The 25,205-nt window shown below is 38.1% G+C and overlaps 4 protein-coding genes across 5 annotated transcripts; 3 read left to right on the plus strand and 1 right to left on the minus strand.

Moving 5' to 3' along the window:
* Nucleotides 1-1,960: 1,960 nt before the first annotated feature.
* Nucleotides 1,961-6,194, plus strand: LOC132184355 (uncharacterized). The gene is made up of 2 exons (XM_059597966.1): nt 1,961-2,638; nt 2,787-6,194. Exon 2 carries the CDS (start codon nt 2,953-2,955, stop codon nt 5,821-5,823), a length of 2,871 nt encoding a protein of 956 aa, XP_059453949.1. The 5' UTR covers nt 1,961-2,638; nt 2,787-2,952; the 3' UTR covers nt 5,824-6,194.
* A 3,759-nt stretch (nt 6,195-9,953) lies between these two features.
* LOC132184903 (B3 domain-containing protein Os01g0723500-like) lies at nt 9,954-15,189 on the plus strand. 2 transcript variants are annotated; one of them, XM_059598692.1, is made up of 6 exons: nt 9,954-10,241; nt 11,671-12,259; nt 12,590-12,783; nt 13,399-13,885; nt 14,261-14,436; nt 14,539-15,189. In XM_059598692.1, exons 1-6 carry the CDS (start codon nt 10,152-10,154, stop codon nt 14,866-14,868), a joined length of 1,866 nt encoding a protein of 621 aa, XP_059454675.1. In that variant the 5' UTR covers nt 9,954-10,151; the 3' UTR covers nt 14,869-15,189. The 2 variants fall into 2 exon arrangements, with proteins under 2 accessions (XP_059454675.1, XP_059454676.1); XM_059598693.1 differs by having other exon boundaries at nt 9,956-10,241; nt 14,267-14,436.
* Nucleotides 15,190-15,875: 686 nt separating this feature from the next.
* On the plus strand, nt 15,876-16,671 carry LOC132184072 (uncharacterized). Its single transcript, XM_059597556.1, has 2 exons — nt 15,876-15,998; nt 16,068-16,671. The coding sequence occupies exon 2, from the start codon at nt 16,090-16,092 to the stop codon at nt 16,471-16,473; it is 384 nt and encodes a 127-aa protein (XP_059453539.1). The 5' UTR covers nt 15,876-15,998; nt 16,068-16,089; the 3' UTR covers nt 16,474-16,671.
* Nucleotides 16,672-17,046: 375 nt separating this feature from the next.
* Nucleotides 17,047-22,474, minus strand: LOC132184071 (uncharacterized). Its single transcript, XM_059597555.1, has 7 exons — nt 22,329-22,474; nt 22,042-22,111; nt 21,904-21,963; nt 21,018-21,132; nt 20,744-20,859; nt 20,355-20,479; nt 17,047-17,474 (listed from the first exon to the last, which is right to left on the minus strand). Exons 1-7 carry the CDS (start codon nt 22,403-22,405, stop codon nt 17,351-17,353), a joined length of 687 nt encoding a protein of 228 aa, XP_059453538.1. The 5' UTR covers nt 22,406-22,474; the 3' UTR covers nt 17,047-17,350.
* Nucleotides 22,475-25,205: the final 2,731 nt, after the last annotated feature.

A 25,205-nucleotide genomic window follows, 5' to 3' on the forward strand; every position in this document is an offset into this window, starting at 1 on the left:
CATGGACCAAGCTCCAAAGCCAGATAGAGCTAGCTATTGGTATTGGAATATCAAAAGCGACTCTACTCAATTACCCACTACCATTGACACAACTGATCACAACTGTCCCTCTTCTTCTCCAAATTCCTTTTTCAATTTTCTTGCAGAATTCAAGGGCGTATTTCTGGGTATGCCTAGAAGTCCAATAAGGAAGCAATATAAACAAGGGAAAATGATGATGGAGAATGACAAAATAGGTTGGGTAAAAGCCAAACAAACTCCACATATCAATATATATATTTCATTTATGTCAAACGTTTCACGAGGCCATTTTGATTCTCTTCTTCCATTCTTTTCTGGCAGTGACTTTCGAGTAAAGAAAGAACAGCTGCAGACAGTTCAAAGTTCTAACTAAGAAAAATAATTAGTAATAAAAAACACGTTTCACGTATTAAATTGCATGTGCTTATATATATATATATAAAATTGTAAGAGAACCAGCATGCATGAAAGAGAGGAAGTATATAAAATTCCTTGCTAAGAGAAATTCGACAACAGATTACTGTTTGGAGATTAAAGTAATGAAAAAAACCTTTGATGCAGCTTTGAAGGTAAGAAATATTAGGAAATTAAAAAATTTTAAAAATAAAATAAAATTATTTTGCAGTTTGTGAACTTTTTTATTTGATCTTAGTATTTTTTTTTTTTTTTTGCTTCAATTGTGATAGTGAGTAATGCAATGAGTTAATTCATTTCTTTTAAAAAATTACATGTTTCTCATATGTTACGGCACATATAACAAATTATAAATTAAGTTAATTAGATGATAATATTTCTTCAAGTTTATTTGAAGGAAATTTATGTGATAACTTTTGCAAGCTTCAAATAGACAAAAAAGTGAGGGATATCATTGTCATTTTACTAGTGCAATGGTAACCAAACCGGTCGAAATATAATTTACAAGAAGTCATTTTAAATTGGCTAAAACATCATCATTTGATTCTTTTAGGGCATGAAAGGACGCTGCTGACGTATCACACAAACCAAAATATCTTTAAATTTTTTGATGAAAAATGTTCCTGAGTATTTTAAAAAAGAAAGGATAGATTACAACTTTTTGTCACAATTTTAATCCAATTTTTTTTTTCTTCATGTAGTGATTTTTTTTTTAAAAAAAAATTAAAAATTAAAAAAAAAAATTAAGCAATAATATCCTACGAGGTCTTTTTTTTTTTTATTTGGTATTTTTTTTTTTTAAAAAAAATGGTCTTTTTCTTCATATTAATGACAATTTTTTTTAATTTTTAAAAATGACCATTTTATGAAAAAAATACAATTTTTTTTTATAAAAAAGACCAAATAAAAAAAGGATCACATAAGATGTTATTGTTTCAGAATTTTTATTTTATTTTATTAATACTCATTACATTTAATTATTAAGAGATTAGAGTTATGTTTTTGCATAAAAGCATACCTAATTATCAGGAAACTTAAGTAAAACAGAAGGCTTTTGAGAGAGATAGCATAAGAGTAGATTTTCATTATCAAATTCTGTCAACGAGTAGATGAAGATGATTTATAAATGATTTGATGAAAATTGCATTCTATAGACTGGAAAAGGAAAAATAAAAACAAAAAAGATTTGTTTCATGTCAATCTCAACAACAATCAACAAGACTTGAGAGAAATTTATTAAAAAATAAAAAATAAAAAAAAAATCTGCTTTTGGTTCTCTGTTTATAATTTTGGTGGGAGGTAGATGGGTGGGTCTCGTCGACCTGGAACCAAACCTTTTCAATCATTGGTAAAGTAAAAGAGATTCATTTTACTTTTTCGATAAGTCTATTTTAGCTGTCCAAAAACACCACTAATCAAAGTAGTTAAGCATGTTTATCTCCGTTAAAAAAGATCCTTATCAAGAAGAATATATTGGAGGCCTCACGTCAAAGGAGCCCCCCAACACTTTTTCTCTCAACATTCTGCATCGTCTTTATTGAAGAGCATACTCCTACGTCCACTCCACTTTCTGCCGCTTGCACTCAATCTCCGGCTCACTGGACAAACAAAAGTACGGTGTGCTCGTAGCCTAAAACAAGTGGGGCCAGGGGAGGGGCTAAATCGGAAATTGAAAAGAGAGAGAGAGAGAGGGAGGAAGGTGGTGGATAGTGTAATAATAATGGTGGGGAAGTGCGAGAAAGAGAGAGCATTCAATGCGGACATGTTTGTATTGACTGTGAGAGTAAATGAGGAATTGATGGGTTTTAAAGGATTTGCCTTTATTATGCCCTACTATCACTCCTAGCGCAGAGGGAGGAGTTGGAAAAGTGAAATAGTTGTTGGTATGGTGTACAAATAGTGGGGGAGGAGTTGTTGGAGCCTATTTTTTGCTGCTGCTGCTGCTGTGCCTCTTCCATTGCCCAGGTTGGGTTTTTTTCACCCTTTGGGATCTTTGTGGGAGTATTATAATATTTCTTTTTTTTTTTTCTTGTCTATTTTGTGGGCTCAGCAGCAGAAGTTAATGGGAATGGGTTTAGGATTTAGTAAGATCTTTTGCTCATAAGATTTTAAAAAGGGTTGGTGTTGGGTTTGAATTGAGAGGCTTAATTATGGCTCCTTGGAGGATTCTAAAGCTGGGATATTTTCTGATCGCAATTTAAAGGTTTGTTCATAGTCAGATGACCCTTTTGTTTCTTTTCCTTTTTCTCTTCTTTAAGACCGACCCTCTGCCTGGCTGATCTCACTAAAGGTCTGGGTCTTATAAATGGGAAGAATAATCTTTGTTTTTTGCTGCTTTGAATGTTTGCTAGGTGATAAAGATAAAGGGCCGTCAACTCAGCAGTGGACTTAAAAAGTTTGAAATGTATGTGACTGGGAGGCTCAACCTCTGCGGCTAAAGATTTCATTTTGAAAACCCCATTTGCTTTCCTTTTGAGTTTGAAAGATTGGCCGTGGGAAAGAGAGGAAGACCAGGCCATGCATATGTCACTATGGAAGCCTATCACCCAATGTGCCGCTATAATCATGGACAAGAAGAGCAAGAGGAGAGATGGTTCTGGTTTGAACGAGGAAGGGAAGCGAAGGCCCTCGATTCTCAGGCAATTGCAGGAGAACAAGCTCAGGGAGGCTCTTGAGGAAGCGTCTGAAGCTGGGTCTCTTTCAAAATCCCAAGATGCTGATCCTTCGGAGTCTTCGAACCAAGAGGGTGGTGGTGCTGCTGGTGGTGGTCTCGGGCGCTCCAGATCCCTTGCTCGTCTTCATGCCCAGAAAGAGTTCTTGCGTGCTACGGCTCTCGCGGCCGAGCGAAGCTTTAGCTCGGAGGAGCTCATTCCTAGCTACCAAGATGCCTTCAACAAGTTCCTCACAGCGTACCCCAAGTTTCAATCCACGGAAAAGATTGACCAGTTGAGGTTGAACGAGTACGGCCACCTGACCGAGGCGTCTGCAAAGGTATGCCTTGATTACTGTGGTTTTGGCCTGTTTTCTTACCTTCAAACTCAACAATATTGGGAATCATCGGCATTTAGTTTGTCTGAGATAACTGCGAATTTGAGCAACCATGCCCTTTATGGAGGTGCCGAGAAAGGTACCACAGAAGATGATATTAAGACTAGGATTATGGATTATTTGAACATTCCTGAGAATGAATATGGCCTTGTTTTTACTGTTAGTAGAGGTTCTGCATTCAAATTGCTTGCTGAATCTTACCCTTTCCAAACGAACAAGAAGTTGTTGACCATGTTTGATCATGAGAGCCAGTCTGTGAATTGGATGGCTCAGAGTGCCAAGGAAAAAGGTGCTAAGGTTTATAGTGCCTGGTTTAAGTGGCCTACTATGAAACTCTGCTCCAGGGAGCTGAGAAAGAAAATTGCAAATAAGAAGAGGAGGAAGAAGGATTCTGCTGGGCTTTTTGTATTTCCTGTTCAGTCTAGGGTAACTGGGGCCAAGTATTCTTACCAGTGGATGGCTCTTGCTCAGCAAAACAATTGGCATGTTTTGCTTGATGCGGGGTCATTGGGTCCTAAGGACATGGATTCTCTTGGGTTGTCCCTCTTTAGGCCGGATTTTATTATCACATCCTTTTACAGGGTATTTGGGTCTGACCCAACTGGATTTGGATGCCTTCTGATAAAGAAATCTGTGATTGGAAGTCTGCAGAGCCAATCTGGGCATACTGGGTCTGGAATGGTTAGGATCGTCCCGGTGTTCCCACAGTACCTTAGTGATTCTGTGGATGGTCTTGATGTTTTGGCTGGAATTGAAAATGAGGCATTAAATAGCAATGAAGAGTCAATGCCTGAAACACAAGGGGGGTCGCAGATGCCAGCCTTTTCAGGTGTATTCACTTCCAACCAGGTGAGGGATGTCTTTGAGGCTGAGATGGAACAAGATAACAGCTCAGACAGGGATGGGGCTAGCACAATATTTGAGGAGGCTGAGAGTATTTCAGTCGGAGAGGTTATGAAAAGTCCAGTTTTCAGTGAGGATGAATCATCAGACTATTCATACTGGATTGATTTGGGTCAGAGTCCACTGGGTGGGTCTGATAATTCTGGCCAATTGACAAAACAGAAAACGGGCTCACCATTGCCACCATCATGGTTTTCTGGCGGGAGAAGCAATAAGCGACTCTCTCCAAAACCAAGATCAAAAATATCAAAGAGCCCGGTATATGGTGACAGGAGTGTCAATCTCAAATTGCATGAAGATCCTGTGTTGTCCTTTGATGCAGCTGTCTTGTCAGTGTCACAGGAGCTGGACCGGGTTAAGGGGATTCCTGAAGAAGAACAGTTAGGTGAAGCAGATGCGTCTGGAAGTAGTGATTATTATGCAGATTCCCGGCAATTTGAGGAGATTCAAGAAGAGCATGAAATCAGAGAAACGTCAGGGCAGAATGATACTAAGTTGCACTCTACCGTAGATGAATTCAGACACAAGAGCCAGAATACCGACCTTCGGCATGGCAATCGCGAGAGTTCCTCAACCTCTGAAGTAGGTCAAGAAGTGAAAGAAAGTGCTATAAGGAGAGAGACAGAAGGTGAATATAGACTGCTTGGAAGGAGGGAAGGGAACCGATTTGCTGGTAGTAGATTTTTTGGTGTGGAAGATGGTGACAGAGTCGCAAGCATGGGCCGAAGGGTGTCTTTTAGCATAGAAGACAACCCCAAAGAGGGTTTGAGCCACTTGTTTGAACCTGGAGAAGTATCTAGGACTACCCTCGGTGATAATGAGTCCATAAGCGATGGAGAATACGGCGATGAGCAAGAGTGGGGAAGGAGGGAGCCCGAAATAATTTGTCAGCATCTTGATCATGTCAATATGTTGGGTTTGAATAAAACTACCCTCAGGCTGCGATATATGATCAATTGGCTTGTTACCTCATTACTTCGACTTCGGTTACCCGGTTCAGATGAAGGTGAGGGAGTGCCTCTTGTGCAAATATATGGCCCGAAGATTAAATATGAAAGGGGTGCATCAGTAGCTTTCAATGTGAGAGAGAGCAGTGGGAGAGGGCTTGTTCACCCAGAAATTGTACAGAAGTTGGCTGAGAAAAATGGCATTTCTCTTGGCATTGGTATCCTTAGTCACGTTCGGATGGTGGACGGTCCAAAACAGCATTGTGGGGCATTTGATCTTGAAGATACAGCCTTGTGCAAGCCAATGGCTAATGGCTGCCAAGATGGTAAAAATATGTTCTTCCGAGTTGAGGTTGTTACTGCATCACTCAGTTTTCTAACCAACTTTGAAGATGTTTATAAGATGTGGGCTTTTGTGGCCAAGTTTCTTAATCCATCATTTGTTGAAGATGATGAATTATCTACAATTCCGGAAAATTCAGAAACATAGGACTGGGAGCTTGTGTCATTTTTTGTTTTCATTTTGAAGATAATGGACCCCGCCGATGCCTGTAACAATCTCCCCCAGAGGTGGACATAGTCGGGCTTGAACTTTCTCAGTTGAAATCTGAGACTCAGAATCAGTGGGAGATGTTGAAGCAAAGAGGAAAGGTTGCAAAGGTACGGTTTTGTGTGGTCTATATCTTTTGCTTCTTCTCCACAGGAGCTTTTCCTTGCGAGCAGATGGATTTTTTCATTCTTGTTGTTTATCTAAGAATGTATTTTTTGTACTCCGTTTCAAGTAGAGTTTGCTCGAAAATCATATATGATCTCAGGAAGTAATATGGAATTTTAATAAAATTGATAGTTGGTCTGAAAGCAGCTTCCAGTCTGAAATATATATTTTATATAACTATATTCATTTGCAATCTTCGTGAAGAAGTTCAAATACTATCTTCTATTCTGTTCTGTCTTTCTTTTCCTCTGCATGTTAAATATCAAATCTTTTTGGCAACCATGTTAAATATCTAGATCACTGTTGTGAAATCTTGTAGGAGTCTGCACATTTAGTTGTGAAATCTTGTAGGAGGTTGCTCATTCGGTTACTCTAATATATATTATTGTTACCGAACTCTAAGAAACTGTTGTTTTGGAGTGAGACAACATAGCCTTTTTTTGGCAACCATGGGGGAGATTAAGCTCATGTTCTCTTCCCTGCAAGCTCTCATGGCTTTTAACATTCTCCGTGGGAAGAGTAGCTTTTGGAGTTGTCTGCAAATGGGTAGGGTCGGCTGGTTGGTCCATAAAGAGAATAGTTGGGGGATGGTCTCTGACTCTTTTGTCAGATCATGTGAGCTTCTTTAGTTAGGTGGGTGGGTGGTTTGGCTCGTCTAGACTCTCGTCGAAGAATCTCTTTCCAATCAATGACTACTCCTTAGCCTACAAACAAATTTTGAATCCCTCTCCTTGTTTTGCTTTGGATTTTGTCTTTGATTGTGTAGTGTTGTTCAAGGATAATAAATTGTTGAAAGTTGACTGGTTCCTTGTCTTTTTCATGGAATGCCACAAAATATGGTGTCTTTTGGAATTGACACTTCCATGGCCGATTTGTTAAAGTAGACAGACAGCCCTAGCCTCCATAAAATGAGCCTAAACATAGGTGGGACTAGAGCAAAGGAAAAACCACTCAAATTCCTCTAAAATTGAAATGAGAATGCCCATAAGTATTGGACCATGGAAAATGCTAGAGATCCTCCAATTTTACTCTCACCCCATTTACTCCCAAAGGGCGGGGGTGCAATGTGGCACTATCACATCAGCCACCCAAAAAAATTTAGTGATGTGGCTATTTCAATCAAACCTCTGGATTGGTTCCAACATTCCTGGAGCATTCAGACTATCCCTATATTGGGTGGTCTTCGACTCCACCGTTCTAGTGTGGTGATTGGGGGTGGCGTTGACCGAGAGAGAGAGCATCAAGGAGTAAGGGGGTCGGAGTAAAATGAGAGCGTCTGTAAAAAGATTCATTCAGTGTATATAGCCCGGGCCCCAGCCAGATTTCAGAAATGTAAAAGTAGGTTTGGGTTGTGGTTGTCCATGATTAAGGAGACTAGTGGACTGTTGTGGTGGTGATGGTCCCTGTGGCTCAGAGAGAGCGTTGGCCAGGTTGGAAACTTTAAAGCCTGTTAAATCCAACCAAACACTACTCTGGTCCTTACTTCTTAGGAAACTTGTGTATTTAATACAACGATGGCCTTAAGCACAGTGGTCGTTTTCCCTTGCGTGTCTATGGTTTTTGTCGAATCGGTTACCGATGCCTTTGATTTTACGTCTTACCAGAAACACGAAAAATAGTCACTAAAACAACTGAGCTCTGTGTCTGTTTTTTGAGAAGATGATGGAGGTGACCGGAAAGGGAAATGGACCCACTTTAATGCAATTTTGTATGGGCTTTCCGGTGTTGAAATGGACCCCTTGATGTTACTGATTCATTTGGTATTGGGGTTTTCTTTTCTACAATTCTCTCAATTCACGTTTTTTTTTTTTAATTGAGCAACATAAGCCCAAATAAAATAATAATAATAATAATAATCAAAGAAGTTAAGTAGTTAACGGGTGGCCGGACTACGACCACTCCCTTCACCCTTCCAGGGGATGGTTATCCACCCTAATATAGGCTGACTATTAACTACCATCCCTTCGTGAATAGTTGCCACCCTCATAATTGGCTTGGGGTTGGTTGACCACTCCTTAATGCCCTTTTTTTTTTTTTCTTTAATTTCCTTTTGTGTGTTTTGACTACCCACAAATCCATTATAGAGTGGTCCACCACTTTAAGAGATGATTTAACCACCATTTAACTTCGTTTGTTTTTAAAATGTTTATGTGATTCAATTCAAACCATTAACGACTTGAATCGAGAGAATTGTAGGAGACTTTTTAGTCCAATGTGAAGATGAATAGTAGGTGATATAAAAACAGATAACATTGAATAGGGTTTGTAATTGTACTTTTTCTATAGAATTTGAACTGGGAACTTGAATACTTGAGAATGTTATTTCAAGAGGTTGTAAACACAAACAAGAAAATGAACATTGAAAATTTTCAACGTACAACTTTAAATAAAGTCTAATATTAAAACCCCCTCATTCACATGGCTTTAGATTATGGGTGATATAATTTGTTTTAAGTAATATGAATGCTCAGCCGACCGCATGATTATCTTGTTATAATGCATATAAATTTTATGTGAATTAGAGAATTCGAACTTAAACTAATAAAGTAAAAAACATACTCACTTACCAGATAAGGTGACCTAAGATTCCTCATATTATTTCTAATGCTATCAATTTTCTCAACTTTATGGACAATTGGACTGCCACCAAGATTGATAGGAGTGTGAATCGGCGTGCTCACAACATTGCTCACTAAGCTATTACTATCAGTTTTACGGACAACCTACTCATTAATTTGTGTTTGTTTTTAGATCTCCCCCTTGAATGAAGAAAGTTCAACAAAAGTTTTAAGGGTCCACATAAAATTTACTACATTTACAAATTGGCTTAACTGTCTAAGTAACATCTACCACGTCAACCATTAAAATAAAAATTGTCACGTGACAATATACGTGGCACTTATTTTCAAAAATTGCGAACCACTACCTAAATTTGTAATAGTTACATTACTTCAAGTATTTTCCTATTAGGTTACCTAAATGGAGGAAGAAGGCTAATATATATTAGCCTTTTCAAATATAAGATCATAGCCTTCGTGGAAATCACAATAATATAACCATACATTTATTAAGCCTAAATACATTATTTGAATCACTCACAAGATTTTTTAAAGTATATATTTTCTTAAAATGGCTTAAAGACAAAATATTTTTAGAATGATCACAAATTGTCTTATAGTTCACTTCCCTTGTCAAAATAAGACAAATATTATTTTTCACATTTATTTATCATACTAATTTCATATAATTTAACTGACATGAAAAATTATTTAAAACATATTAACTATTTGAAATAAATGTAAGTACCGATATTTATAACATAAAAAACTAGAGCTTATAAATTAGAGAAGTGCTAGAGAGCCAAAGAGTAGGAGTCAAAATTTTTTTCAAATAGACGTGACAAGAATTTTAAAATGAAAAAAAGTTATAAACAGCCGGTTTGGAGTGTTTAGAATTCTTGCCACGTCAGTTTGAAAAGAATTTTGACTCCTATTCTTTGACTGTCTAGCACTTCTCTACAAATTATAGCAATTTATCCAAGTCGAAGATAAAATGGCAATCAATCATCCTCTATAATCCATAGAAATTATGTTATAAAAAAAACTTTAAATCTCCACTATTGAATATATTTAATTTGTTAATTTAATATTTATCACCTACTAATTGAATTGGGGCTTGAATTTGATCCAATGGGTAAATCAGACGTGGCAGTGTCAGCTTTCCATCGCGTGCTATTAATCATCCTACGTGTAAACACGCCCAGGAAAACACAACGATCTGGGCCACCTGGCGAACAGAGGACCCAGAGGACCCATCCCACGAGCAAATCACACGCTCCAAAACTGACACGCGCGGTGGACCCCTCACCCACACTGGCATTTCCCAAGATCAGCTGCACACACCACACTGCACTCCAAACCGCTTCGATTCGATCATCACCATCGGACGCTGTAACCCAACTCTCTCTCTCTCTCTCTCTCTCTCTCTCTCTGTACTTTATTTTGATATCTCATTTTTCTTTCCTTTTTCCGAGAAAGTCTTGGAATGCTGTTTGGTTACTGAGAAAATCACATAGAATCTGTTCGGTGTAAGAAAGTAGTTTGATGGAAAAAGGAACTCTCCAGGAGTTGCCGAATGCCAGGCGGCCTTACTTCTTTGACTTTTACTCCTCTATTATAAGCTCACAAAGACTGGTATTCCTTTTTTTGTTTTGTTTTGTTTTCCTTTATCTCATTTTATATATATATTATTTATTATTTATATTGTGCACATGTACATTAGATGGGTTACTGTGTTTTCATAATTTCTTGACCAAGTAGGGTTAGTGCAAAAATTTGCTGTTAATTTGTATGTAGAGGTTAGGAATTGTTATTTGAGAATAGGTTCTTGGCTTCTTGCTTATCAGGGTCTACTGTTAGTCATAAACCCTAATTGCTTGTTGTAATCTTACAGTAAATTATGTGATTCACGGGTGATATTAACGTAATGGGATTTGAGAGGAGGAAAAGGAAAAATGCATTAGACTTCGAAAATCATTTAAAGCTTTTTTTTTTTTTTTTTTTTTTTTTCTCGTTTTCTGTTCATTTTCTTAGTGTGATGGTAGAATGTGAAATAAGTTTTGGCCTTTCTTAGAAATATTGCTCAAATAGATGGGTGCCAAGACAAACACATTAAAAAAATTAAACTCCAAGAATCCCAAACTAGCAGTGGCACACATTTCTTGTTTCAGTGTATATTTATAAGATTATGAGGCCATATGCTTATGTCATGATTCTGAGGATAAAGATAGAGATATGTGAAATATGATAGGGCTGGCCTTTACTAGCTATACAAGTTGGGTGCTTATTTATTGAAATATTGCATTCTGGTAGCTGTTTGCTATAATTCCATCCTAGAGTCTTTAATGTGGTGGCCATCAAAATCATTATTTCTTCCTCGAATATGTTCTTTTTGGTTGCTAGGAAAAAGGTAGAAAAACTGAATACGTGAAAGCTATAATAGTCCATGCTCTGTTACTATTCCAAATTTTCGTCTCCCATGCTCCATCTCTTGCACATTACGTTGATCTTTTGAAAAGTTAAAAAGCATTATTATAACTGGGTAATTCATTTTCCTCAATAAGTAATGTGGCATGCCATAAGTAATGCTAGGTACCATCTTTTTATCCTTTTAAAATTTTCTTAAAGTTGATGTGGCTTTTAAAATTACCATTAAATTTTAGATGAATTATACTTGAATTTTGATCCAATGGTGATTTTGAAAGCCATATCAGCTTTAGGAGGATTTTAGGAGGATAAAAAGATGGTATCTAGCATTACTCGGCATGCCATATTACTTACTGCAGGATGGCAATGGAACCAATTTTGTAGTTAGGCTACCCATTCAGGCTAAAGATCGTTGGGAGTCATTCATCATGAATTGCATCTAAAAGTACCCCAAAATATGCTAAATATGAGAATGTGTTGTTCGTATCTAATTCCAGTCTGCTAAGAGATGTTGGGTTGCCTAACATCCACTTGGGAGCATAATAGACATATTGTGACTATTTTTTATTGCTGATTTGCTGTCTCATGGAATTTGTGTTGCATGTTTGGATGGCGGCACAATTCAAATCTGTCACAGAAAATTCCTGTACGGTTTATCAGACATATGAAAGGCAGAACATCTGGACTAGTGACGTTGGTGGGTCCTAGCGGGAAAACTTGGCATGTTGAGTTAATTCAGCAGAATGATGGTTTATTCCTCTGCCATGGATGGCCAGCATTTTTGAGGGATCATTTTATAGAATGTGGTGATCTTTTGGTTTTCAGATATAACGGTGAGTTGCATTTCACTGTGCAAGTTTTTGATCAAAGTTCATGTGAGAAAGAAGCTGCATTTCATTCTGAATGCAGTCAAGATCCTAGTAACCTTGATATAAGTATGGGACAGAAAAGAGAAAGAGAGGAGGCTGCTTCGTGTTCGGAAAAGATTTTTGAAGGTGTGCCTAAGAAATTGAGAGGGAGCTCTTCGCAACTCTATTTAGAATGCACAGACAAGAACCAGGAAGGCAAGGTGGTTATGTCTGATGGGGAAGGATGCCGACATGAGGTCACAGTTGCGGCTAGACCATGTCAAGAAGAAATTTACTCCAAAAAACCAAAGCATTGTGGTAGTCCACTGAGGAATTCTGCTTTGTCCTTTCAATCAAAAGCTTGCAAAGAAAAGCGAGGTAAGGAAGCCAACTGTACATTTATTGGGTTTTGAGGACAAGAATCTGCCTTCCACAACAGAAAGAATCAAGTGGCTTAAGGACCTGATAATTTTGCTACTTTTTCCGTGTTTCCTTAGTAGTCTGCTTGTAAAATAAAGCATGTGAGCTCATTATTTTTTTATTAAATTAAAAGCATAAAAGAGTAAGTTTGCAGAGTAATGGTATACCAATATATGTGCAGAAAGCATAATTTACATGGTTGAATACTCAAATTTTAACCGCGTAGAAGAGCACTTATATATTTATGTATAGAAACATTTCATGAAAGTATAAAATTCTTGCTTGCAGTGTTGGACATTGTTCCATTCAGTACAAAGTCCTCCATCAATAATAGAGTCAGCAAAGAGGATGATGTGTACCTGCGCGGTAGAGGTTGTATGTCAATGTTGTCAGCACATGAAGTAGCTCAATCATTCACTTCCTCTTTCCCTTATTTCGTCAGAATCATGAAAAGCTTCAATGTCAGTGGTTCATATACGCTGGTGGGTTGTTTCCTTTGTTTTTGTTATTTTATATTTTTCAAATGAATTATCTTTTTCATAAGTTTATGTCTTGTCCATCAAAGTACCCCCTACGAAGCCCATCATAATCTAGATAAAGGTTAAAAAAATTGTAGTCGTATGATATGTTATATCACTGAAGGTCTTTTCTTGGCCAGGTAATCTTTTCTCTCACATCCATATCTTGAAGACTCTACCTTGACTCCAATATTTTGGCCTAACTGTTGCTTAACAAATATCACAACCCATCCACCATCTAACTTTGCATTATACTGAGAAACTTGCTGCTCTCCTGAGGAAATTTACAGTTCTTACTTGGTTACGTATTAAATCTGGCACAATTAAGCCCTGGCACCATTGAGCCCTATGGTTGTAACAAAGAATTTCATCCTTTCCTTGTTCAGATGTGTGTTTGGATGGCATTTAACAGCACTTACCTTTTTCTATTGCATATGCAACTTCTTCAGGCAGTTGAGGGTTATTAAGGGTTCTCATCCAGCTGGCATTAATCTAATGTGCTTACAGCTTATTGTTGCTTTCTTCTGCAAGCTGGCCTTTTCGTCGATTTCTCTTATCTAACTGCTTTCTGTCATGCAGAATATTCCATATAAATTTTCAACGGCACATCTTCCAAACAGCAAAACTAAGATTGTCCTTCAGAATTTGAAAGGAGAAAGTTGGACTGTGAATTCTGTGCCCACTACAAGAGTAAATACAAGTCATACTCTTTGTGGTGGATGGATGGCTTTTGTGCGTGGTAATGACATCAAGATCGGAGATATCTGCATTTTTGAACTTGTACGCGAGTGTGAATTACGCGTTCACGTTTTTGGGGTTGGAAGGGAAGAGCTAGACTGCCAAAATGGAAAAGTCGCTAGTAGTAGGCCAAGTGCTGGGCGTGCAGTCACTTCACATAAGAGTCTTAAAGGTTTGTCAAAGAAAACAAGGGGGAAATCTCCTAAACCATCAAAAAGACGTCAAGAATCGCCTTTCTCTATTGATGTAAAAAAACAATGTGGCGCATCAAAGACTTATGCCAAAGTTCCAGTTTGCTCTCAGTCAAAAACTGCCAACAAAAAGTTGGGTAAGGATCTAACTATATCTCTATTGGCATTTGTAGTTAAGAATTAATAGAAGGATCGTTGTCTCCACCCAAAGATTTTGACTTCCACCTTCTCTCAGTCAATTGCTTGCTAGGTTGGGCCACGGATGCTATATATCTCTGGTCAAAGATTAAGCTTGGAATGCATCTAAGTTTTCATTGTGTACATTCAGTCATGTATATTAGTTTTTAGTGTTTTTCGTTTTTCACCATGTTTAGAAGCGACTTCTTATATTATTTTGTTTGCAATCATACACCCAAAAAAATCTGAATATTTTTCATCTACAAGATTCATTCAGAAAACCATCCCTCTTTTTTTCTCTCCATTCTAAGTCAGTTTCTGAACTCTAAATGGAGACACAGCTGTCCGGAGTAAAAAAGGCATAGAAGAGGAAGTAGGCTCAAAAAATAGGGGCAGTATGAGAATGCTGTTAGCAATTGATGAAGAAAGAGCAGCTCGTTCTTTTTCTTCTTGTTTTCCCAATTTTGTGAGGATCATGAAACAGTTCAACATCAGTGGTTCATATACTTTGGTGAGTCTTCTAAATCCATGATTGCACATTCTCCTGTAGTTTCTTTTTCTGAAAATTGTTTTTGGCATCAATTTGTATTACCAAATGGTTATTATCTTGCAGAAAATCCCATACCAGTTTTCTACTGCACATCTCCCTAACTGCAAAACTGAGATTGTGCTTCGTAATTTAAAAGGGAAATGTTGGACGGTGAACTCCGTCCCAGACTCGAAAGGGCGAATGGGGCATACCTTTTGCGGAGGGTGGATGGCGTTTGTTCGGGGGAATGATGTTAAGATTGGAGATATCTGCATTTTTGAACTTGTTGGCAAATGTGAAATGCTCGTACATATATCGTGGAATGGGAAAAAAGGGCTCGACCATCAGAGTGGAGCAGCTACACCTAATGAATTAGCTATTGTGTCATGCAACGGCAATAAGCCTTCTTCATGACACATGTAAAAAAGATCAGAACTTTGGTGAATATAAATTAGGGAGGGACGGTGTTGCTATGTGCAACTCATTTTCTCTTTTAATTTGTGTGCATGTACAAATTTTAAATCTAGTTTAGTTTCTGCATAACTCACAGCTATTGCTTGCTAAATTATCTGTGTGTTGTGCTGGACAATGATGGAAGCCTCCTTCCAATCTCCTTTCTTTTTAGAAGAAAAACTTTTCAAATTTGTATGGTAGAACTCTTTTATGCTGTTGGATGTGGGTGCTTATCGTTATGATTTTAATATTGTAAGATTTATTGAGGAATTTGCCCATTCTGAGACTGAACACTTGCCAATTTCCTGCATGGTTACATTCAATTAAAGGAATTGTGAATGTGAAGTGTATGGTTGTCATCAGTGAAACAATCTTCTTGTCTGAAAACGCAACGATGATGGGGTATTATTGCCATTTTTTTAAAAAAACTGCTTTTAGCAAACATCAAAACAAGAAAAATGCTAAAACCTATACTTTGCTGATGTGATATTGTCAATAACACTTTTTTTTTTTTTTAAAAAAAAAATTAAAGATTAATTGATAGTGCCAATCAATAAAGTGGGATAAAAGTGGTGTATAACATTACTTTCAAAACAAAGTTGACATAATTTTATGAGTAAAATTATAAATGACTTTTATTTCATTACCATTTCATCGCGCTCACATGGCAATGTCAATTAGCCATTGATTTTTTTTTTTTTTTTTTTTTATTTTTCGTTTTTATCAAGGGCTTATTGGCACAATCGCGTCAACAAGATGAGATAGTAGTGTAATAAAAATGTAATTTTTAGCATTACTCTAATTTTATTATATATATATATATATAGTTGCTTCAAGTCGACGGTTATACACTTATACTTTATAGGAACTATGCCTACGTGCTGAAGCGTGAATATCTGATACTCATATCAATCGGGTGTTGCCCATTGTAGAGGATCAGCCAAAAGCCACATACGTAGCACGTAGGGGAGTTCTTGTCAGCCAACCAAAATTCGTCTCACCTTATCCAAACTCATTCTTTATCCTTGGGACAAAAGTGTCGTTTTGATCCCCCCTCCCTCTTCCTTTTCTCAATCCAATCCCGTAAACAGGTAATCGATAAATACCTCAAATTCACTTACTTTGGGTACATAATTTGTCCTAATAAAGTTTGTGTATAGAGATTGTGGGAGGCTTTTAGCAATGGCCATAGCAACAGCTGCCCTCGCTTCAGCAACGGTCGCCGGAGCTATGATGAGCAAGACCCAGAAGAGAATGAAGAACGTGGTGTACATAGGAGCGCTGAATTCATTTGGAGGTCTCAAAGCTCACAACAGTTTGGTATCTCTTGGCTTGCCCGAATGCACCGAGCAGTGCTTTGCTAAGGTGGTCGGCTCATTGAGAGCAACATCAGATGGTAGGAGGAGAGGTGGAGGTGGAAGAGGAGGAGCACTCTCTTCTTCGTGCAATGCTGCGGATGAGATCTTCAAGATTGCTGCCATAATGAACGTTCTTACGCTCATTGGGGTTGCGGTTGGATTCGTTCTTCTCCGAATTGAAGCTTTTGTGGAGGAGTCTGAGGAGTAACAAACGGTTGTTGAAGAAAGATGGAAGCCAGAATACTGGCCACGCCATTGCTGCTAATCATCGGATGTGTTTATCTATCTTTGTATCAGTGCAGAATTATTATTATTATTATTATTTTAGCTGTATGATCATGCTTAGTAGTTTTTTGAAGCTTTACTGGACTGCCATATATATTTACCAACAGAATACCTTGCGTCTTTCAAATTTTGATGTGTAGAGCATTGGCTTCCCTAAATTTGTCAAACAGAGAAGATGTGAAGAAATCTTGAGATTAGGCTCCTCTTCATTTCAAGCAAAATAGAGAAGATTCATTTTATAATCCAACGAATCTAATAATGACAAGACATCATTGGACGCCGTAAACAAAATCTTAGAACGTCAAATAAATTCTTTCATTCCCCTCATTTATGGTTATAGCCAGTTCTAGATTCGAATTTTAGACAGTTGAATTCAGAGGATGCCTTTGAAGTTGTCACTTGTCAGGTTTGTGCAACAAAACAAATTGAAGTTCAATCTCTTATGTCGACGGTGCAGCTGTCAGAGATGCAAGGTCCACAAAAGCTGGAGCCCATGGAATATAAAGCCTACTTACCTCAATTTTCATCCAAAATCTTGATGAGTTCTATCTGAACAGATTTATCTGAGGTTACACAGCAGAAACTCTGTATCCCTAAATCTACTCTCAAGTGTCACGATAAGGAGAAAAATAGATCAATTAATTTCTCAGACCACATAAAAAACAACGTGAAATTCAGGCAAAACAGCGAAGCCATCTAAAGGGATATAATTGAGAATTGGTCCTGTGAGAAATTATGCTGCCTTGAGGACCTTTCTTTGCCTTACAGTCAGCAATATCTGGAGGAACGAAAAGCTTTCCTTAGGCAGAGGGTCTCTGACATGCGGCAAAGAGCTGCCAACTAATAATAGCCATCACCAATGACGTGAACAGTTCAAACCCTACCACCTTTGGAAAGTGCCAGCCCAAACCTCGCCTTAGATAGCTGCAAGTGAAAAAAAAATCATAATTTGGCATAATCAGAATGAATGACCCAAGCCAATAGAGTTTATATAACAAACATGAAAGCTATTCAAGCCTGTCTCCCGGGGAGCACCTCCTAGAGACCTGTTCTCTTCACCCTTACCCTTCCCCTTTCGCTGCACCCTTCCCATCTTTCACCCATGAGCTCTTGTCCCCTCTTCCCTATCCCTCCCACTGGATATGCATATGGGGCCCATTTGATGGTGGATTCACCATCGTCGCAAAGAATTGAATTCCACCTAGAGCTTCTCTATCTCAAAATTGAGTTCAAAGCTTTCACAGCAGGACCATCCTTATCCTTTGTTGAGTGTTCACCTAACTTAGCTCCAGCTCGTTCCTCACTTCCCCACTCTCTAATGTTTCTCTGACAAAATCCCTGAAAGTCAACCTCCCACTGAAGCAACCACCCGTCTGTCAGTCACCTATCTCAAAGCCATCCCCCACACAACCAAGAACCCATCTCGACCTTACACCTGGCCCATCTTCAGATCACAGCCACCGGATCTCCCCAAACTCTCCTCTAGCTCACCAGTTACAACCCAATTTAATACTTGCAGAGAAACTCCCTTTCATGTTACCTCTTATTTCCCATATTCACTACCACGTGCCAGCCTGGACTAGGTTGGTTCTCTCCACGATCACTAAAAATCTAGGAAGTCTTTGAGCCCGAAAACCCAAACACCCTCACCAGCATTAAAACCCCTAGCCTAGCTTTGCCCATGACCCCTCCAAGTCCAAACAATCTCTCTATGCCCACCCTTAAAGATGAGTTGCCTCCATCCATGCTCAACTATAGCCCAATTTTGTCTCAACAACCTTATAGCCCATTATGCTCCACCAGCTCACCCTCCTTCATGCCAACATCCCCCCTCCCTGCACCTTCCATTCCTCTAGAATACCTCTCAACACACGCTTCCCCTCTCAAAGACAATCACCCCTTTCCTCTCACCCCAACCCCTCTAAAAGGCAATCAGAACTGTCCGGGCCAAACTTGTTTGATGCCACACCCCTGATATTTCTCCATCTCAGGCTATGCAACAAGCACTGTGGCCAGAAGACAACTCCACACTTTGCTCTCACTCGGCCGAGAAGGCGAGCCTTATTATACGCCCTTCCTTGTCATGAGGTTGTTGGAAACTGCCAAGGGATTTTCCAACCCTCGGCGTCCCAATCCCTTTGGGCATTGGTGAGGAAAAAAAATCCAAACCTTATTTTTTGTTTGAATCCAAGGCTTCTGAACCTCAAGCAGCTTCTTTAGGGAACTACACTTACTCCCCTCAAAGTGACACCACCAGACTTTGAAAAGTGTTGATCGACCCCCTCAAACTACCCAACACTTTAAGTTTGCCTCCTCCGTTCACATTTTCTATTAAGTTGGATGGAAAATGGGATCACATGACCCATGTGTGTCTGAAAAATTGTCTATATACCCCTATCAAATGTGTGAAAATACAATTATGCCTTTAAATTATTGTTATTATTATTATTGTTTTACAAAAAAAGCCTCACTTGGCCATGCAATTGAGACCCAAGCTTTTTATAACATGTGGCTCGCAGACGTGATTCTTGACATCCATATTCCCTCTTCATTGTTTGATGACTGAATTATACAGACACTCGACGCCTCGGACAGAATTTTCCATTAAATTAGCTTATACCATAAGCTTGGCCACTCTAAACTAGGGCGGCCTGCAGCACAACTCAGATTGGAAGGCCCTCTGGAGATTAAACCTCCATGAACACCTTAAACTCTTGTGAAAAATAAGGCAGAACATCTTGCCATCTCGGGGAAAAATCTCCAACATTTTGAACCTTACTGATGAAGCTTCTATTTGTCCCCTCTACCTAACATGCACAGACTTTAGAACACCTCTTTATTGAATGCCATTTTTCTCGAGGGCTTTGGAGAGAGGGGTTTTAGACCATAGATATTTTGAAGTTCTCTCCTTGCCCAATTGTGGAATGGATTCGGATTATTCTTCACCCTTAACCTCTCTTGGCTATTGATTAGGCAGAAATTATTCACTTTCAGATTTTGGATTCTGTTGCTTTAGATTTCCTATGGCAAGCTAAGAATAGAGCTGTCCATGAAGGTGTTACTCCTAATACAATTCATCTATGTTGGCAAGTTAACAATTTCATCTTAGACACCTTCCCCTCCTGAGGGTTCACTTAAAATAAACTATGATGCGGCCATTAGGGACCATTTCTCAGTGACAGAAGTGGTTTGCCGAAACTCATATGTGGGCTTTCTTCATGCCTGGACCCAAATCCAACCCCCGTGTGATCCAACTATGGCTGAAGCACAGGCTGCTCTCTTAGTGGCAAAGCAAGCCCTTCTTTTAGGCCTCAACAACCTGATCTTAGAAGGGGACTCCTTGGCGGTTATCAATACCCTGCTTGCAGCTCTCTCTCATCCAACTGGCGAATGCATTTAGTGATCTTATATATTTCTCATCTTCTCTCTTCTATTTGTTGCTCTGCTTCTAAGAACCCTCGTAGAGCAAATTCTTAAGCCCACTTGTGTGCCAAATGGCTGCCTCCATGATGTATTCTGAATGCATTCCCATTCTTCCCCTCTCCCCTAGATTACAGGATTTTTAGTGGGAATGCTCCCACGTAATCCTTGTTTTCTTTGCTGACTTCTAACCCAGAAAAAAGAATGAATGACTCAAAATAGTGCATTTTGCAATAGGAGCCACACTGACCAGTAGTTGTTAAGGAAGCCAGGAGCATAAAAGTTTCAAGTTTTAATGTGTTAAGAGTAACGCCTCAATTTTCAGTTATGCAAATTAGACACAAACTTTTAAGAGGCTATGACAAGGGATGTTGTGGAGCAGACCTTGTGATGGATGGCATCGTTGCCACAATCCCTGCACATGCATATATTATGGGAATCAGAGTCCTGGGTTTGTTCTTCCGGAGCCACATCAAAGATCCCAATGCAGCAAGAGATATAATCAACACCTGAACTCAGAAAAGGAAGCCAGAAAAATGAAAAAGAAAGAAAGATAAAAGACGGGGAAAAGGAACCAACAAAGATAGAAAATTAACTCAACAAAAGGACTAAATGTGATCTCCTGGAATCTGACTATTATAAGATCATTACATGAATATTTGGAATATCAAACTGGATATTATTTGTCCAAAATCACTAGCCTAAACGTACGGATATTGTCCGAAACTGCAGCTACAAAACAATACACTAGAAACAAGAAGAAATCAATGTACCAGATTTGCATTTGCTTCAATGCCTTGCAAAATGTAATCCCATGTAAATTCTAGTCCTCTAGCGCCCACCCAAAGAGGTGCCAATCTATGCAGAACAGAATCAGCAAAAGCCCACCCTACCAACAGGTAAAAAGGTGTCATAGCCCTAATAATAAAGTCAACAAATATGCAGGTACACAGAGAGAGAGAGAGAAACTAGTGCTTGGAAGTTGATCTAGGAACCAAAGAATAAGCCACTGATTTTTGAAATAATTTAAGTTAATCTTTGACTCACCAAGTCCAACTGCTTGAAATTTATGATTTTGAGAAATGTTCCTGTGAGTCAACTGAGTCAAGGCAAAGTAAAGCCCAGCAACATCTATAAAACCAATTAGAGCTTTCAACAGTTCCTGTAAATGAAAGCCATTAATTATTTACACTTAACGACTCAAATTCATATTCGAAGTTAGTGTTCTAATGCAAAAATAATAACATTATACTGGAGCTTTATTTCACTCCAACTTGCCCAAAGAGCAATCAAGAGCAAATTCTTAACAAAACTCCAAAACAGCAAATTTTCCACATGGGATGCTTACAAAACTCCAAAACAGCAAATTCTTAACAAGCAGTGAATATAATCATGTTATATTTTCTTGTATCTTCAATATTAACTGTTTTCATCAGTTGATCTAGATCCTCAAACACCGCTCATCCTCTCTGTCTCTCCCATATACAAATACACTGGCAGCTAAGACAGATATGAAATTATTTAATCCATGTAAATACCTGAATAGCAGAGAAAGCCCAAGAGATGCACAAAGATATATTATCATTTTATTCAATTAGCAGGTGACACAAGCAGTGCTTCGTTCAGGCAAACTCTCCCTCTTTCCCTCCTCTCCCAAACACACACACAGAGAGAGAATTATATCCTTTTTTATCCATTCACTCTCCACTTCTACGAATACAAATAGCAAAATTGCAAACTTGTTGATTCTACCGAAGATCGCACCATATTTGCATCAATAAGTGATCCTAGCTTACTAAGAACATATACATACAGATACAGGCACACAGTTTCAACGCGGGAAAGGATTGGAGGGAAATCCATAAGCCACGGATTCAATAAACAAAACCATTAGTATTCCCTCAAGCAATTCATAAGCGAAAGACGAAACTACCTGATACGGATCGAAGCTATCATTCTCCGACACCTTCAAAAAGGTTGCCAGGCAAACAAGCTGCCAACATAAACACAAGGCATAAGTATGAATCTCAATTGAAGACACCGAGTAATACAAGAATCGAAGTCGGCGAACCTTTACTAAAGCCGTTCCGAGATAGACAAGAGCAGCTTTAACAGAGGTACCAAGCGTGTCGTACTCGGACCTGCACGTGCATACTTATTACAGCAACACCAATTTGCATATCGACACAACAGCAATAGATCGATTTTTCTTAAATTTAATCAAACCTCCAAATTCATGGAGATTATGAAACATCCAATGTTGAATAATCAGATCGGGATTCGAATAAGGTTAGGGTTTCCGTTACAACAAAGACATGGAATTGAGCTTCGAATAAAATAAAGAGAAGCGGAACTCACAATGGCGTGGCGGAGTAGTAAACGGCGTGAGGGCCGAATGTGAGGATTGCGCAGTTGAAGAAATGAAAAACCGTCATTCTCTGTGTTTCTGTGTCTCAAATCCCTTTCTCGGAAGTCCAGTGCAACCAGTGAGGACCAGATGGTGTTTGGTTATAGAAGAAACCTTGGTTGTTTGATAATTAACGAAATAAACCACTTTGAGCGGGCTAGTGCGATGGGCTTGAAGCCAAGCCCACTTGATCTGATTAGCGTATACTGGAGCTGATTTTAGACAAACGACTGGGCCCAATTATGAATTGGTTGTGGCCTTCCTAGGATTGTTGGGCTACATGTTCTCCATCTCTTGGCAACGATGGGAAAGAATTCCAGGCACTACCAATGAATAAAATGGACGTAGTTTACCTACAATCTAGTATATTCAACCGACTTCCAGACATGACCAATGCATTCTCACATGTGGTTTTTAATGCATGTTTGAATCATGTGTATTATAAAGATGAACAACTAGTTGTTCGTGATCCAAAACCTTTAACTAAAAGTACCGGCAAGACAAAGAGAAATAAAACCTTAAAGTATTTCGTTGGGAGTTTAGCCGAGGCTACTTCTAGGTCTAAGAACACACATCCAAATGACCTAACTTTCTTCTCTTTTAAAAAATGATTTTCCGCCCATTGTTGATCGATGGAGAGGCTCAAGGACTAATAGAACTTGATTTAGTAGTCCTCACTTCTTGTTGACACTTTTATCATTCTCCAATAATAATGAAATGTCATTAACCTAGATGACAAATGCTAAGATACAATTTAAGCTCTATGCACTCGTTTCCATAAAGTGAATTAGGCCCATCCGGCCTAACTGAGATAGGCCCAGCCAGCCTAAGTCAGGTTGATCTAAAGTGGATAATGGTTAGTCGGCTTATACGTCTCATTGTTAATGGGCTGGCCTTATTGGGCCAAAAATGGGCCGGCTTAATAGCTGGAGAAGCCCGCCTTTAAGAGGTTTATTATGTGTTACACCATATATCAATTTTGTATATATATTTGAATGGAGAAATTTTCCCGCTTAGTTTGAAAAAAAACAAAAAACTACCGTTTGAATAAAACATATTGGTTATCATTGGCTATTGATCTCTTCTGCCTGGCCTCGCATGATGTCTCATTATTCTACTAATTTTTTTAAGGTAAGAATCTGATATTGTCATGTGTCTTCCGTTTCCCATTTTGAAAGTTTCTTGTTGATATATTCTCTTTTACTAATCCACCAAATGGAACTGACATAAATAAATTCACTTTTATTCTTTTGCAACCAAGCCGGTGTGATATTTTAACCAGTACTACAACATTAAAAAAATAATCATATTTGACTTTTTTATGCTTCTTAAAGTAAGATTATTCTACGTACTCTGTTTAATTTTTTATTTCTTTCAACTTCACCAGGTAGACAAGGCCGTTCTTGATAAAGAACATCTGAAGCCAAACAAAAACGACTCCCATTTTATTCACACAACATTAATTAAAATGTTATCAATAGTTTTTGTTCTTGTCAAACATTCAACCTAAGACATTTCTACAAGTGTTTAGCAATAATTTAGATTCGGCTTAAATTCAGTTTTAAATAAAATTATAATCAATATATAAAAAGGGTTAAGATCGAGAGGAATGACAGCTCCTAATCTGCCCTTACTCGTTAGAATTGGTACATATATATATGCTTTTTGTGTCATGTTTTAAAATAAATAAATATCTGAATCCCGACATATTTAATCCAATTAAAACTCAACCCAAGTCAATTCGCAATAATTTTACATATTTAGTATGAGGTTCAAACCATATATACGTCATGGGAGCAGGTTATTCCTTTTGAAAAGCAAATGGGGAATTATTTTGCCGATGTTGACAATTTAAGGTTTGGTTTTCTTATACTATATTATTGAGATGAGAAGGGAGACATTTGACAGCATAAAGTGGCGTTCTTTATTAAAAAAGAAAAAAGAAAAATGGGGAAAAAGAAAGAAAGAGTCAAATGAAGGAAAAGTGAGAAACATTGATGAGCTCTAGACCAATTAGTATAAAACAGTACCTTGTATGGTCCATGTGACAAGAGTGGGAAAATGATAGTAAGATGTGAGAGCGCAAGCGATGAGGCAATCATCAAGCTAGGCCTCTAATGAAACCCATCTATATACACCCTGTAATTCCTATCCCCAATAAAAATGGCATGAAAATTGATGTAAAACTAGAGATTCAAAGGAGTGTTAAATATAAAATATTTGTTATATATATATATATTTTAAATGATTACTTATTTAAAAAAAAAAAAAAAAAAACTGAAATTAAATAAAAATACGAATGAAAGCATATATTATAAGCTACAAATATAAAGTTTTTAATTACCATAATTTTCAATGCTCTGATGATTGAGGCAGCCGTGAAAACAAAAAATGACCATTCTGAAATTCAGTGGCCATTCTGAAATTCCCAATAAGAACTGGTTATAGGCACACGATGATCCTCCTTTATATGGGTCCCGCGACCAGGGAACAGTCCAACTAATTCGATAATATCTCAACTAACAAAAAAAAAAAAAAAAAAAGGAAAAAGAGGAAAAATTAAGGAGTGATAATTTGTAATTGCTTGTTTGATATTTGAATATAAAATTGTATAAATTAACTATAATTTGATTAGTTTGATTAAATTGGCCGGTCAGACCTCGCAATACTAACTTATTAATTTTATGTAATTGCTTTTATATTGAATTTGCGAAAATCGCACATGGCAAAGCATGTTCTAAGAGTCGTCCACGTGAGTGGAGCGACATTGTTGTACCTTGACAATTCACCTCTTAACGTGATGCTCTTGCCGTCTTGTGACTTAAATC

Source organism: Corylus avellana, chromosome ca6 (genome assembly GCF_901000735.1).
Source record: "Corylus avellana chromosome ca6, CavTom2PMs-1.0".
NCBI lineage: Eukaryota > Viridiplantae > Streptophyta > Magnoliopsida > Fagales > Betulaceae > Corylus > Corylus avellana.

What these genes read in the sequence shown, in the direction of transcription:
- LOC132184355 (XM_059597966.1), top strand. Translation starts at nt 2,953, where the DNA reads ATGCATATGTCACTATGGAAGCCTATCACCCAATGTGCCGCTATAATC.
- LOC132184903 (XM_059598692.1), top strand. Translation starts at nt 10,152, where the DNA reads ATGGAAAAAGGAACTCTCCAGGAGTTGCCGAATGCCAGGCGGCCTTAC. An exon ending in AGCTTGCAAAGAAAAGCGAG is followed by an intron (nt 12,260 to 12,589) that starts GTAAGGAAGCCA and finishes TCTTGCTTGCAG; the next exon opens with TGTTGGACATTGTTCCATTC. An exon ending in TCAGTGGTTCATATACTTTG is followed by an intron (nt 14,437 to 14,538) that starts GTGAGTCTTCTA and finishes ATTATCTTGCAG; the next exon opens with AAAATCCCATACCAGTTTTC.
- LOC132184072 (XM_059597556.1), top strand. Translation starts at nt 16,090, where the DNA reads ATGGCCATAGCAACAGCTGCCCTCGCTTCAGCAACGGTCGCCGGAGCT.
- LOC132184071 (XM_059597555.1), bottom strand. Translation starts at nt 22,405, where the DNA reads ATGACGGTTTTTCATTTCTTCAACTGCGCAATCCTCACATTCGGCCCT. An exon ending in TACTACTCCGCCACGCCATT is followed by an intron (nt 22,112 to 22,328) that starts GTGAGTTCCGCT and finishes ATGCACGTGCAG; the next exon opens with GTCCGAGTACGACACGCTTG. An exon ending in TTGAAGCAAATGCAAATCTG is followed by an intron (nt 20,480 to 20,743) that starts GTACATTGATTT and finishes TTCTGAGTTCAG; the next exon opens with GTGTTGATTATATCTCTTGC.